Source organism: Anguilla rostrata, chromosome 2 (assembly GCF_018555375.3).
Source record: "Anguilla rostrata isolate EN2019 chromosome 2, ASM1855537v3, whole genome shotgun sequence".
NCBI lineage: Eukaryota > Metazoa > Chordata > Actinopteri > Anguilliformes > Anguillidae > Anguilla > Anguilla rostrata.
This window is the reverse complement of record NC_057934.1, coordinates 63,894,132-63,907,246: the sequence shown is the minus strand read 5'-3', so window position 1 is coordinate 63,907,246 and position 13,115 is coordinate 63,894,132. Positions and strand designations below refer to the sequence as shown.

At 56.7% G+C, this 13,115-nt stretch overlaps 1 protein-coding gene across 4 annotated transcripts in view; it reads left to right on the top strand.

The window, feature by feature from the left end:
- Positions 1 to 12,301, top strand: part of ep300a (E1A binding protein p300 a) — a 48,753-nt gene extending 36,452 nt beyond the window's left edge. For 2 of the 4 annotated variants that reach the window (XM_064323809.1, XM_064323808.1), the window contains exons 20-31: positions 340 to 420; positions 2,705 to 2,761; positions 3,325 to 3,402; positions 3,559 to 3,626; positions 5,004 to 5,154; positions 5,942 to 6,088; positions 6,300 to 6,413; positions 6,549 to 6,714; positions 7,066 to 7,233; positions 7,328 to 7,489; positions 7,949 to 8,230; positions 9,050 to 12,301. In XM_064323809.1, the coding sequence (XP_064179879.1) occupies positions 340 to 420; positions 2,705 to 2,761; positions 3,325 to 3,402; positions 3,559 to 3,626; positions 5,004 to 5,154; positions 5,942 to 6,088; positions 6,300 to 6,413; positions 6,549 to 6,714; positions 7,066 to 7,233; positions 7,328 to 7,489; positions 7,949 to 8,230; positions 9,050 to 11,953 (4,378 nt within the window). In that variant the 3' untranslated portion in view covers positions 11,954 to 12,301. Of the gene's footprint in view, positions 1 to 309; positions 421 to 2,704; positions 2,762 to 3,324; positions 3,403 to 3,558; positions 3,627 to 5,003; positions 5,155 to 5,941; positions 6,089 to 6,299; positions 6,414 to 6,548; positions 6,715 to 7,065; positions 7,234 to 7,327; positions 7,490 to 7,948; positions 8,231 to 9,049 lie in introns of all 4 variants that reach the window. The other 2 variants (XM_064323807.1, XM_064323806.1) reach the window with 1 other exon arrangement.
- Positions 12,302 to 13,115: the final 814 nt, after the last annotated feature.

Sequence of the window (13,115 nt, the reverse complement as noted above, 5' to 3'; positions counted from 1 at the left end):
CCTCCATCTATCTCTCCACCCTGGTCTTGTCTGTAACGTTTTGTTTTGTCCTCCCCATTACCACCATTTCCCTTGTTTTCCTTCTTACGCTTGTGCCATCTGCATTGGCCTGATCCACTCCAAAATTTACCCCCTCCCCAAAAATTATCCTGCATCTCGATTGGCTGGCTTGATGACGACCCCGCCCTCTGCTCCTCCTGTGTTGCCTGCTCCCTCTTGGCCTGCCCTGCCCTGCCCTGCCCTGCCCTGATTGGTGGCTGCTGCTTCGTGCCCTCACTGTGATTGGCTGTCCTGTGCGGAATGGTGTAGTTCACCAAAATTTGGACTTATTGCTGACAGGTACCACTTCTGTGAGAAGTGTTTCAACGAAATCCAGGGCGAGTGCGTTTCCCTGGGAGACGACCCCTCCCAGCCCCAGACGTGAGTACCGCCCCGCCCCCCTCCTGCTCGCTCTGTCTCTCCGCGTGCAGTCGCTCTCGTTTTTCTGCTGCGTCCATCCCAGTAAGGACTTCCCCCCCATGTATTTTGCCCTTTGAGGTAGCGATAAATGTTTTGTATTTATAGACTTATCTTGTGTCTCCTTCCTCCCCTCTCCCTTTGAAGTGGTGCTTGTTTGGTCTGTCTGTCTTCCTGCAATCTCTCCCTGACCCACTTGTTCTCCTCTGAAGCCCTTCCTGTCATCCTCCCCTTCCTTCCGGTCAGCCTCCTCGGCTCTTTCCCGGGATTCCCACAGTCCGCTGCTTTCGGTTTCTCGCTTAGCCTGTGTGACTGCGTGTTACTGAGGAGATGTGTGTGACTGTGTGTTACTGAGATGTGTGTGACTGCATGTTACTGAGGAGATGTGTGTGACTGCGTGTTACTGAGGAGATGTGTGTGACTGCGTGTTACTGAGGAGATGTGTGTGACTGCATGTTACTGAGGAGATGTGTGTGTGAGAGATGTGGGGTGAGGGCGGGAGGCCGGATTGGGAGCAGGTGTGAGGGTGGTGTTGGGTTAGGGTGCAGGTGTGATGGGTGGTGTAGGGAAAGGGAGCAGGTGTGATAGGGTAGTGTTGGGTTAGGGTGCAGGTGTGATGGGTAGTGTTGGATTAGGGTGCAGGTGTGATGGGTGGTGTAGGGTGTAGGGAGCAGGTGTGTTGGGTGGTGTTGGATTAGGGTGCAGGTGTGATGGGTGGTGTAGGATAGGGAGCAGGTGTGATGGGTGTTGTAGGGTGTGGGGAGCAGTTGTGTTGGGTGGTGTTGGGTTAGGGTGCAGGTGTGATGGGTAGTGTTTGGTTAGGGTGCAGGTGTGATGGGTGGTGTAGGGAAAGGGAGCAGGTGTGATGGGTGTTGTAGGGTGTAGGGAGCAGGTGTGTTGGGTGGTGTTGGGTTAGGGTGCAGGTGTGATGGGTGGTGTTGGGTTAGGGTGCAGGTGTGATGGGTGGTGTTGGGTTAGGGTGCAGGTGTGATGGGTGGTGTAGGGAAAGGGAGCAGGTGTGATGGGTGGTGTTGAGTTAGGGTGCAGGTGTGATGGGTGGTGTTGAGTTAGGGTGCAGGTGTGATGGGTGGTGTAGGGAAAGGGAGCAGGTGTGATGGGTGGTGTTGAGTTAGGGTGCAGGTGTGATGGGTGGTGTAGGATAGGGAGCAGGTGTGATGGGTAGTGTTTGGTTAGGGTGCAGGTGTGATGGGTGGTGTAGGGAAAGGGAGCAGGTGTGATGGGTGTGTTGAGTTAGGGTGCAGGTGTGATGGGTGGTGTAGGAAGGGCAGGTGTGATGGGTGTGTGTAGGGAGGGAGCAGTGTGTTGGGTGGTGTTAGTTAGGGTGCAGGTGTGATGGGTGGTGTGGAAGGGGCAGGTGTGATGGGTGTGTAGGGAAGGGAGCAGGTGTGATGGGTGGTGTTAGTTAGGGTGCAGGTGTGATGGGTGGGTTGTAGGGTTAGGGAGCAGGTGTGATGGGTGGTGTTCAGTTAGGGTGCAGGTGTGATGGGTGGTGTAGGGAAAGGGAGCAGGTGTGATGGGTGTGTTCGGGTTAGGGTGCAGGTGTGATGGGTGGTGTAGGGAAAGGGAGCAGGTGTGATGGGTAGTGTTGAGTTAGGGTGCAGGGGGTGTAGGATGGGTGTGTAGGGTGAAGGGAGCAGGTGTGATGGGTGGTGTTCAGTTAGGGTGCAGGTGTGATGGGTGGTGTAGGGATAGGGAGCAGGTGTGATGGGTGGTGTTCAGTTAGGGTGCAGGTGTGATGGGTGGTGTAGGGAAAGGGAGCAGGTGTGATGGGTAGTGTTGAGTTAGGGTGCAGGTGTGATGGGTGGTGTAGGGAAAGGGAGCAGGTGTGATGGGTGTTGTAGGGTGTAGGGAGCAGGTGTGTTGGGTGGTGTTGAGTTAGGGTGCAGGTGTGATGGGTGGTGTTGAGTTAGGGTGCAGGTGTGATGGGTGGTGTAGGGAAAGGGAGCAGGTGTGATGGGTGGTGTTCAGTTAGGGTGCAGGTGTGATGGGTGGTGTAGGGATAGGGAGCAGGTGTGATAGGTGGTGTTGGGTTAGGGTGCAGGTGTGATGGGTGGTGTTCAGTTAGGGTGCAGGTGTGATGGGTGGTGTAGGGAAAGGGTGCAGGTGTGATGGGGTGCTGTACAGGCTAACAGAGAGACGGTGCTTTAGACGGGCTCATCTGGTCCCTGAAGCTGAAGCCGTCCCACTCAGACTGACTCTGACCCCCTGCTTTTCCCTCTCATTTCAGCTCCATCAACAAAGATCAGTTTGAGAAGAAGAAGAACGACACGCTGGACCCTGAACTGTACGTTTAGCTTTCAGTTCTGTTTCCTCTTTGCATTCCGTTAATAAAGACAGTGATGATGCTGTTTGTCAGTGGTGTTAGTGCACAGCTGTGCCTGGTAGGTAATTGGCACTGACCTACGATATAGGCACATCTACAGGTTGGTACAGTGCAAACACTGGGTTCAGAGTATATGCTTCGAGAGTGTATAGCATGATAAAATTTTTGGTATCAAATCAATTTTATGTAACAATAGTTTGATGCATTTTATTTTGCGTATATGGTTGTACTGCACAAGGCTGAAAGCAGGCAAAGCCAGAGGAAGGTGAAGCTCAGAATTCAGATAAAGAGGCGCTGGAAATGTTCACCATAGATCCCTCTTTCCTGCTATAGTTCATGAAAATGGAGAACAGGTTTAAGCCCATCCTGGGCTGGGGGAGGTATAATCATGCGCTGAATGATTCTCTCTCCTTCCCTCTCTCCCTCTCCCCCTCACCCTCCTTCCCTTTCTCTCTCTCTCTCTCCCTCTCTCTCTCTCCCTCCCCCCTCTCTCTCTCTCCCTCTCCCTCTCTCTCTCTCGGCAGGCTTGTGGAATGTACTGACTGTGCTCGCAAAATGCACCAGATCTGTGTTCTGCACCATGAGACGATCTGGCCCTCAGGGTGAGGCTCTCCTTCACTCTCCCGTCTCTGCGGTGTGCTCTGTCACAGGTGCACGCGTGTGTGTACCTGCGTGAGCATTGTACGTGTAATTAGGGTGTGTAATGACCTCCTTTTGCCCCTGCCGCCCTCCGCTCACCCGCTCTTCCCGCCCCACAGCTTTGTGTGTGACGGTTGTCTGAAGAAAGCCAACAAGTCCCGGAGAGAGAACAAGTACGCTGCTAAACGTGAGTGCACTTAGTGGGGGGGGGGGGGGGGGGTGTGTCTCTGTGTCAGACCCGGTCCGTATGTGCGTCTGCATCCCCTGTTTTTGCACCCCGCCTGCACATCCCTGAGAATTCTCTCCCAAACACGGATGCTTCTTTTAAATCTCTCCGTAATCTGCATTCATGTTTCTGGTACCTGAGGATTAAAGTAGAGCAGGTGTATGAGCCCCATGTCCTCTTTCCCACATTGCAGATGCACTTCAGGAAAAATAAAATAAAAATAAAAAAAAGAATCAAGTGTAATTTTCTGTGACAAATGCATAGCAGATACAGGTTGAATGTAAGTGTTGCTTTTTCTGAAAGGTGCTTTGTATTTCTCATCTTGAGGGCATGGCTGAAGCAGGGACAGGTATAATGCAGATGAGCTGGGGGGGAGGGGGAGAGGGGGAGGGATGCGCGTCAGAGTGCGCTCACGCCCCCACACCGTATGCAAATGTGTCCGTGTGCCGCACGCGCTCACTGCTACCCGGGTCACACCAGGCGAATTCCTCCTCTTCGGTTGCTCGGCAACTGGATCTGTTTTTGTATTTTTGTCCGAGGAGCCGCGTACTCCTTGGCGATGGATTTGAATCCGTCGGTTTGGAGGAAGAAGCCGTTGGCAGGGAAGAGCTTGGTCTTTTTCAGCTCGTTTTGCGAGACACTGATTCTAGATGGCCCAGTAAATAAGTGACTTGCTTCGGGCAAATGAGATTCCAATGCAAATATTCAAGATTATCCAGGCCTTTCTGAAACCATTCTAATTTCAAATAGCTGAAATGACAGCTACTCTCCGTTTGATTGGATGGCTACCCAGACAGGATGAGCAGCTATTTTTGCAGTGGAGGCTTTTATTGTAAAACTCTCAGAAGCCCTGTTCCGATATTTATGTTTGCTGTGTTGCTTCCCAAACAGATGTTTTCCTGACACTGGGACTCATTAACATTTCTATGGTTTGTGATCATAAAAAGTGTTAATCAGGGATTTTCAAACACTCATACATGATATTCCAAAACATTGGTCTCTCTGTTGGTGTTTTAATTCAATTAAAATTACATGCCTCAATACCCCCTTAACAATCCCTATGTATACCTGATCTTGTGGTTCCCTGCAGTTCACTTGATGTCCTGTCGCTTCTGAATATCGTTTCCTGTAAAATCTCTTGTCATTTTTCCGAGATATATTTCCATGTAAGTGGACTAAAGCAATTAATAATTCAAGCTTTTCTGCTTTGGAGGCCTTTGCCCTGCCCGTTTTCCCCCTCTCTCTCTCAGGGGTGAAATGTGATATGCGTTGACGTCGTCTGCCGTCAGAGCTCCATCCCACTCTCACCCTCGCGCTCACCTGTGCTTTTCCTCTCAGGGCTGCCCCAGACCAAGCTGGGCAGCTTCCTGGAGGGGCGGGTCAACGACTACCTGCGGCGGCAGAGCCACCCGGAGTCGGGCGACGTCACCGTCCGCGTGGTCCACGTCTCCGACAAGGTGGTGGAGGTCAAGCCTGGCATGAAGGCCCGGTGAGTCTCTGGGAATGGGCACGAGTGGAGGGGCCAGTGATGTCACAGAGTGCGGAATGGGGAGTGATGTCACAGTGTGTGGAATGGGGAGTGATGTCACAGTGTGTGGAATGGGGAGTGATGTCACAGTGTGTGGAATGGGGAGTGATGTCACAGTGTGTGGAATGGGGAGTGATGTCACAGTGTGTGGAATGGGGAGTGATGTCACAGTGTGTGGAATGGGGAGTGATGTCACAGTGTGTGGAATTGGGAGTGATGTCACAGGGAGTGGAATTGGGAGTGATGTCACAGAGTGGAATTGGGAGTGATGTCACAGAGAGTGCAATTGGGAGTGATGTCACAGTGTGTGGAATGGGGAGTGATGTCACAGTGTGCGGAATGGGGAGTGATGTCACAGAGTGCGGAATTGGGAGTGATGTCATAGAGAATGGTATTGGGAGTGATGTCACAGAGTGGAATTGGGAGTGATGTCACAGAGAGTGGAATTGGGAGTGATGTCACAGAGAGTGGAATTGGGAGTGATGTCACAGTGAGTGGAATGAGGAGTGATGTCAGAGCGGAGGGAAGGGTGTCAGTGGAGGACAGACTGATGTGTTGGAGACTGAAGATTGAGTGATATCACAGTGGAGATCACTGAGAGAGTGGCGTTTGTGTGAAATGAAGCTCTGAAGGCAGTCAAGGTGCCTGAATGGATGAATGTCATTGTGCAGAGGAGGTAAGGGCTGGATAGTGTTATGCATTTCCCTGCTTGCTGGCTCACTGGCTCTCTCCTGTGTGCTCTCCGCAGGTTTGTGGACAGCGGCGAGATGGCGGAGTCCTTCCCTTACAGGACGAAGGCTCTGTTTGCGTTTGAGGACATCGATGGCGCCGACGTCTGCTTCTTCGGCATGCACGTGCAGGAGTACGGCTCGGACTGCCCACCGCCCAACCAGAGGTCAGAAAAACCGCTGGCCTCTCTGACCCGGACGTGACCTTACACACAACCTTCACTTCCCCGCTACCTGACCTCCCTGACCGTCCCCCCATGTCCTCACAGCACCGTGTCTGTTATATTGATGTAAATTTGGGCGTTTGAGAGGCTCTTTAATGGGAGGGCAGCGGTGCTGTGTGTGTTCGGCGTTGAGCTCTGTGTGTGTCTCCTCCAGGCGGGTGTACATCTCCTACCTGGACAGCGTTCACTTCTTCCAGCCGCGCTCCCTGAGGACCGGCGTCTACCACGAGATCCTCATCGGGTACCTGGAGTACGTCAGGAGGCTGGGGTGAGGAGAGGCCCCGCCCGCGCCCGCTCCCGACGGGACGTCCCGTCAGCGCCTCTGCCGTGCGGTCGGGCGACCCGCCGCGCCGGCCCTGCCGCGGGACGTTAGTAACGTGTCCCCCCCCCCCCTCCCCCGCAGGTACACCACGGGGCACATCTGGGCCTGCCCCCCCAGCGAGGGGGACGACTACATCTTCCACTGTCACCCGGCCGACCAGAAGATCCCCAAACCCAAGCGCCTGCAGGAGTGGTACAAGAAGATGCTGGACAAGGCCGTGTCCGAGCGCATCGTGCACGACTACAAGGTGCCGGGCCCAGCGTGGCCTTCTGAAACATCGCCCTGGTGCTCTGCATGTGCATGTGTGGGACTAGCACATTGGGTTTAGTGCAATCATTGGAAAAATCTATACCTCTAAAGTTCATTAAGTGTGAATGTTTATTTCATGCAGCCTGGTGTTTATGGTGAATGAGTTTCTTATCCGTCTGTGGCGTTGGTGTATGCTGTAAGGCTTTCTAAGCGTTTAGTAAAAGTTTGAGTGAGAGTGACCCGTCTCGGTCTGAAGCGGTGTTCTTGGGGCGCGGCCGCGCCGGTCTGTGATTGGTCGGCGCGCGCCTGGCGTCCGTGCTGCGCTGACCCGCCTCTCTGCTGTCCTCAGGACATCTTCAAGCAGGCCACCGAGGACCGGCTGACCAGCGCCAAGGAGCTGCCCTACTTCGAGGGAGACTTCTGGCCCAACGTGCTGGAGGAGAGCATCAAGGAGCTGGAGCAGGAGGAGGAGGAGAGGAAGAGGGAGGAGAACAGCACCTCCTGCGAGAGCGTGGATGTGAGTGACGGAGATGACGGAGGACGCCTCCGCCCCTTTGTGCTGGCGGGATCGCGGGCGGCCAGGCTGATATTCTAATCTGATCTCTCCCCAGGCCGTTAAAGGGGACAGCAAGAACGCCAAGAAGAAGAACAGCAAGAAGACCAGCAAGAACAAGAGCAGCCTGAGCCGCGCCAACAAGAAGAAGCCGGGCATGCCCAACGTCTCCAACGACCTGTCCCAGAAGCTCTACGCCACCATGGAGAAGCACAAAGAGGTGGGCCCATCGTTTATACGTGTACACACACACACGCATGTACACGCACACACACGCACACACACACGCACACACACACACACACACACACACACACACACACATACACTCACGCATGTACACACAGGCATACACACACACATTCACATGCGTACACACACACACACACGCACACACACACACACACACGCACACATGTACACACAGGCATACACACACACATTCACATGCGTACACACATGCACACACGCACACACGCACGCATGCATGTACACACACACACACTCATTTGATTGCAGAAATGGCAACGTTCGAGCACCTAGCCGCTAGCATAAGCCCTTGAAGCAGTTGATGTTTATTGGGTTGCTCAGTTGAAAGCCCTGCAGTGGCCTTTTTCTAAAGCTGACCCTTAGACCCCCTAACCCTAACCCTAACCCCCCCCCTTCTCCCGCTCTAAAGGTGTTCTTCGTCATCCGCCTGATCGCGGGCCCCACCGCCAACTCCCTGCCGCCCATCCTGGACCCGGACCCCCTGGTGGCGTGCGACCTGATGGACGGGCGGGACGCCTTCCTGACGCTGGCGCGGGACAAGCACCTGGAGTTCTCCACGCAGCGGCGGGCCAAGTGGAGCTCCATGTGCATGCTGGTGGAGCTGCACAACCAGAGCCAGGACCGCTTCGTCTACACCTGCAACGAGTGCAAGCACCACGTGGAGACGCGCTTCCACTGCACCGTCTGCGAGGTGAGCGGGGGGGCGGGGCGCCGTCGCCACGGCGACGCGTTCAAAAGCGGTACCGCTACGCGCAGCCGATGCCCCGCTTAAAATGAAGAGCAAACGACGGCGCTGAAGAGCGCGTTTTATTACCGAAGCTATTTTTTATTTGTTCATGATTTGTTTGTCGTACGAGTAGACTGAGCGAGTGTAACGTTGGCTAACGCAGATTTGTCGGGCCGAAGTGAAGCTCCCAAATGTGTGTTGCAGTTTGGGCCGGTGGGTACCAGTCGTATGGGCACCGGTGCCATATGAGTGCTCCTTTTCTTTTTTTTGGAAGGAAGGGCAGGGCAGAAGGTGCGATGCCACGCTGGTCAGATAGGGGTGACGGTGGGAGGGCAGTGTCAGGCTGATCTCTACAGGGTTTCCCAGTCCCTGACTTAGAAAAAGAGTCAAGAAGTTCATTTTTTAAAGCGCTCAAGTTTCCAATCCTCTGATCTGAAATTTGTGATGAATTGAATGCGCTGGTCCTGGATCAGCAGCCACATTGCGCTCAGAGTAATGAGGCTCTGGGGTGGCGTGGGAGAAGCTGACCCGAGCGCACTGAAACCAGCGCGTTTTTAATGGGCCTCATTGATGGCTGGCAGCCCTCCCTACGCCGCCAGCCGTTTCACTGGGTCCTCCAGCGTAGGGGCGCTGAGTCACGGAAGGGCTAGAGTGCTTGAGTTCGGCAGCAGGTGGGTGTAGGAACCCCCAGCAGCAGCGAGTCGCGGGGTCCCTGGGACGTGAGCGCGAGTAATCGGGTTGCCGTGGTAATGCTAACGCCCCTCCCCTCCTCTCCCCTCTCAGGACTACGACCTGTGCATCACCTGCTACAACACTAAGGGCCACGAGCACAAGATGGACAAGCTGGGCCTGGGCCTGGACGACGAGAGCAGCAGCCAGGCGGCCGCCTCGGTGCAGAGCCCCGGCGACTCCCGCCGCCTCAGCATCCAGCGCTGCATCCAGTCGCTGGTGCACGCCTGCCAGTGCCGCAACGCCAACTGCTCGCTGGCCTCCTGCCAGAAGATGAAGCGCGTGGTGCAGCACACCAAGGCCTGCAAGCGCAAGACCAACGGCGGCTGCCCCATCTGCAAGCAGCTGATCGCCCTCTGCTGCTACCACGCCAAGCACTGCCAGGAGAACAAGTGCCCCGTGCCCTTCTGCCTCAACATCAAGCACAAGCTGCGGCAGCAGCAGCTGCAGCACCGGCTGCAGCAGGCGCAGATGCTGCGCCGCCGCATGGCCAGCATGCAGCAGAGGGGCCAGCAGCCTGCGGCGGGCGGAGGAGGGGTGGGGAAAGGAGGAGGAGGAGGGGGGCTGCCGTCGCCGGGAAACAACGGCGCCACGGGCCCCAGCACGCCCACGTCCTGCGGCACGCAGCCGCCCACGCCCCAGACGCCCACCCAGGCCGGGCCCCAGCCCCTCCCCCCGCCGCAGCCCCACCTGCAGCCCATGCCCGGGGGCGGGATGATGAGCTCGCCGCAGCAGCAGCAGCAGCCGCAGCAGCAGATGATGGGCCAGCTCCCGCAGCAGCCCCTGCCTCCCCCAGGCCCGCACCCCAACAGCCTGCCCCCCTACGCGCCCCGCCCGCCCGGCTCCTCCCCCCACCACGCCCCGTCCCAGGGGAAGCCGGGCCTGGGCCCCGCCACCCCGCCCCAGCAGCAGCAGCAGCCCCTCCCCGGCCAGCCCCCAGCGCCCCAGCAGCAGCCCGGAGGCCCGCCCACGGGCCCGCCCCCGGCCGCCGTGGAGATCGCCATGAAGATCCAGCGGGAGGCGGAGAGCCAGCGGCACATGGCCCTGCAGTGGCAGGCGGCCCAGGCCGCCCGAAAGATGCCCCCGCACCCCCTGCACCAGCCCCCGGCCCAGATGGGCATGGGGATGCCCCCCCAGGCGCAGGCTGCCCGGGCGCACATGGAGCAGCAGGTGAACCCGCAGGCGCAGCTCCAGGCCCAGCAGCAGGGGGGCGCCCCGCTCCCGCTCCCCCAGCCCCAGCAGCAGTGGGGCGGCCCCAACATGCAGCCTCAGCAGAGGCCGCCGGGCATGATGGGCCAGATGGGTCATCCGGGGATGGCGTCCCCGCAGCAGCAGCAGCAGCAGCAGCAGCAGGGGCAGGGCCGCGGCGTGGCGGGGCTCATGGGGGCTGCGGGCGGGGGGAACCTGCCGCAGCCCGGCCTGCAGGAGCTCCTGCGCACGCTGCGCTCGCCCAGCTCGCCCATGCAGCAGCAGCAGGTGCTCAACATCCTGCGCTCCAACCCGCAGCTCATGGCCGCCTTCATCAAGCAGCGCGCCGCCCGCTACCAGGGCACCGCCGCCGTGGGCATGGACGGCCAGCCGGCGGGAGCCAGCCCCGGAGCCGCCCCGGCGGGCGTGCACGTGAGCCAGGGGGCGGGGATGTCCCCGATGACACCACAACAGCAGCAGCAGCAGCAGCAACTCCAACAGCAGCAGCAGCAGCTCCAACAGCAGCAACTGCAACAACAGCAACAGCAGCAGCAGCTCCAACAGCAGCAGCAGCTACAACAGCAGCAGCAGCAGCAGCTCCAACAGCAGCAACAACTGCAACAACAGCAGCAACTGCAGCAACAGCAGCAACTCCAACAACAACAGCAGCAACAACTTCAACAGCAGCAAGTACAGCAGCAGCAGCAACAGCAGCAGCAGCAGCAGCTACAACAGCAGCAGCAGCTCCAACAGCGCCCCCTGCTGGCTGGGAGTTTGCAGCAGCAGCAGCAGCCGGGCACCATGCAGGCCCAGGGCTCTCCCATGGCCAACATGAGCCCCCAGTTGAGAGAGATGTTCATGAGGAGGCACCTCCAGCAGCAGCAGCAGCAGAAAATGAGCAACCACGCCCAGTTCCAGCAGCAGCAGCAGCAGCAGCAGCAGAACTACCTGGGGCAGCCCCAGCCTGGAGGGCCGCAGCAGGGCCCACAGCAGGGCTACCCGGGGGGCGTGTCCCAGCAGCAGGTTGCCGCGGCGCTGCAGCAGAGACTCCAGCAGCATCAGCACAACCTGCAGATGCAGCAGCAGCAGCAGCAGCAGCAGCAGAACGCCATGGCGGGGCTGCAGGGGGCTGACGGAGGGCCCCCTCCCCCACAGCAGCAGCAGCAGCAGGCTCCGCCCCCCCAGCAGGGGCCCCAGTCTTCCCAGGCCATGCTCCAGCAGGCCCTGCATCAGAGGCTCCTACTGCAGCAGCAGCACCGCGCAGCTGCCGCCGCCGCCGCCGCCGCCGCCGGTGGTGCCGGCTCCCCCGCCCAGCTGGGCAGCAGCCCCATGAGCCCCCAGCAGCAGCAGCAGCAGCAGCAGCAGATGTCCCAGTCCCCCCACCTGCAGGGGGCGCAGTCGCTGCCCTCCTCCCTCGGAGGCCAGGTGCGCTCCTCCCCCCAGCCCTCCCCGCGGCCCCAGTCCCAGCCGCCCCACTCCAGCCCCTCCCCGCACCACATCTCCCCCCAGACTCAGACCGGCTCCCCGCACCCGGGCCACCTGGCCCCCCCGCACCACCCCGGCATGGCCGGCCCCCCGGCCCAGCAGCAGCAGCAGCAGCAGCCGAACCCCATGGACCCCTCCTCCGCCTTCGGCGCCGAGCAGAGCGCCATGCTGTCCCAGCTGGGCGGGATGGGGGGCCTGCACGCGCCCGGGGGGGGCGACATGCTGGCGGGGGGTAACCAGGACCTGACGGCGAACCTTAATCACAGTACCCTCAACATCATGTAGCATTAACAGTGCGCTCTGTGCTGCGCTGGGGAGCTGGTTTTAGGATTTTTTTTATTATTATTATTTAATATTTTTTCAGTATAAATAAAAACCTGAACTTCCTATGGGAGGACTCTACAATACAGCCACAAATCAGTGAATGGAAGAGTAAATGAATGATAAGTTATTGTTGTTTATATATATATAAAATTATATATATATATTTTGCCAATTGTGTACAAAGCAAGAGGGGATTTCTCTCCTTCAGAGAATGACAGCGGATATTTTTGGGAGGTGTTTGCCTTTAATAAATATTTTTAAGATTTTAAAAGCAGCAAAAAAAGAAAATTAAAGAGCAAAGTGAATTAACACAGTGGTCTTTTTTTTATTGTACGTTTCTCTTCATAAACCAGTCATGATTGTATCCGTCTTGCAGAGTGAAGTGGATATATTATTGTAATTAATAATTTGTCTCGCTACAGACATTGCATCATATCTTTCTTTAAAGTTTGGCCTTGCTTTTGTTTTTATTTGTAATAGTTTTTTTTTTTGTTTTTTTGGGACGGTTGGCGAATATACTGCTAAGATGAGACTGCTAAAATTCACAAAGAGTCTATTTTTGTTAATGACTGTTAAAATGGAGAGGGGGTTGTAGAATTTTTCCGGGGGCGGGGGCTTTGCGTGACCCTGTGCAGTGTTGGAAGTGTACCGCTGGCCTTTTCAGAAGCGCCAACTCTGAGCCCCCCCCCCCTCCCCTCTCACCCCCGTCCTGTGAATGTGCACTCCTTGTATCTGACACACATGTAACATTGGACTATCTGCTGAATTTGGGGAGTGGGTGGTGGGGTTCTGTATTATGTGGTGGAGCTGTAGTGGGTGGGACTGGCACCATTTGAAGTGTACCAGGGGGATTTATAAAGTGGGATTGTACTGGAGAAACCTGCGAATAAATGATGAACTCTACTGATGAAATGAAGAGGAGTGGGGGCTACAAGGAAATTGCCCCCCCCCCCCCCCATGTTTTATCAGACCGTGAGAAACTGCCCCTCTTCCCCCACCCCCACCTCGCCTATGAAGTAACTTGCTGTCCCCTCTTCTCAGTTCCTACGCGCTTAGAACTTTGGGATTTTAATTTAATATTTTTTATTGTACAAACAAAACAAAACAAAAAAAACTGTGGACT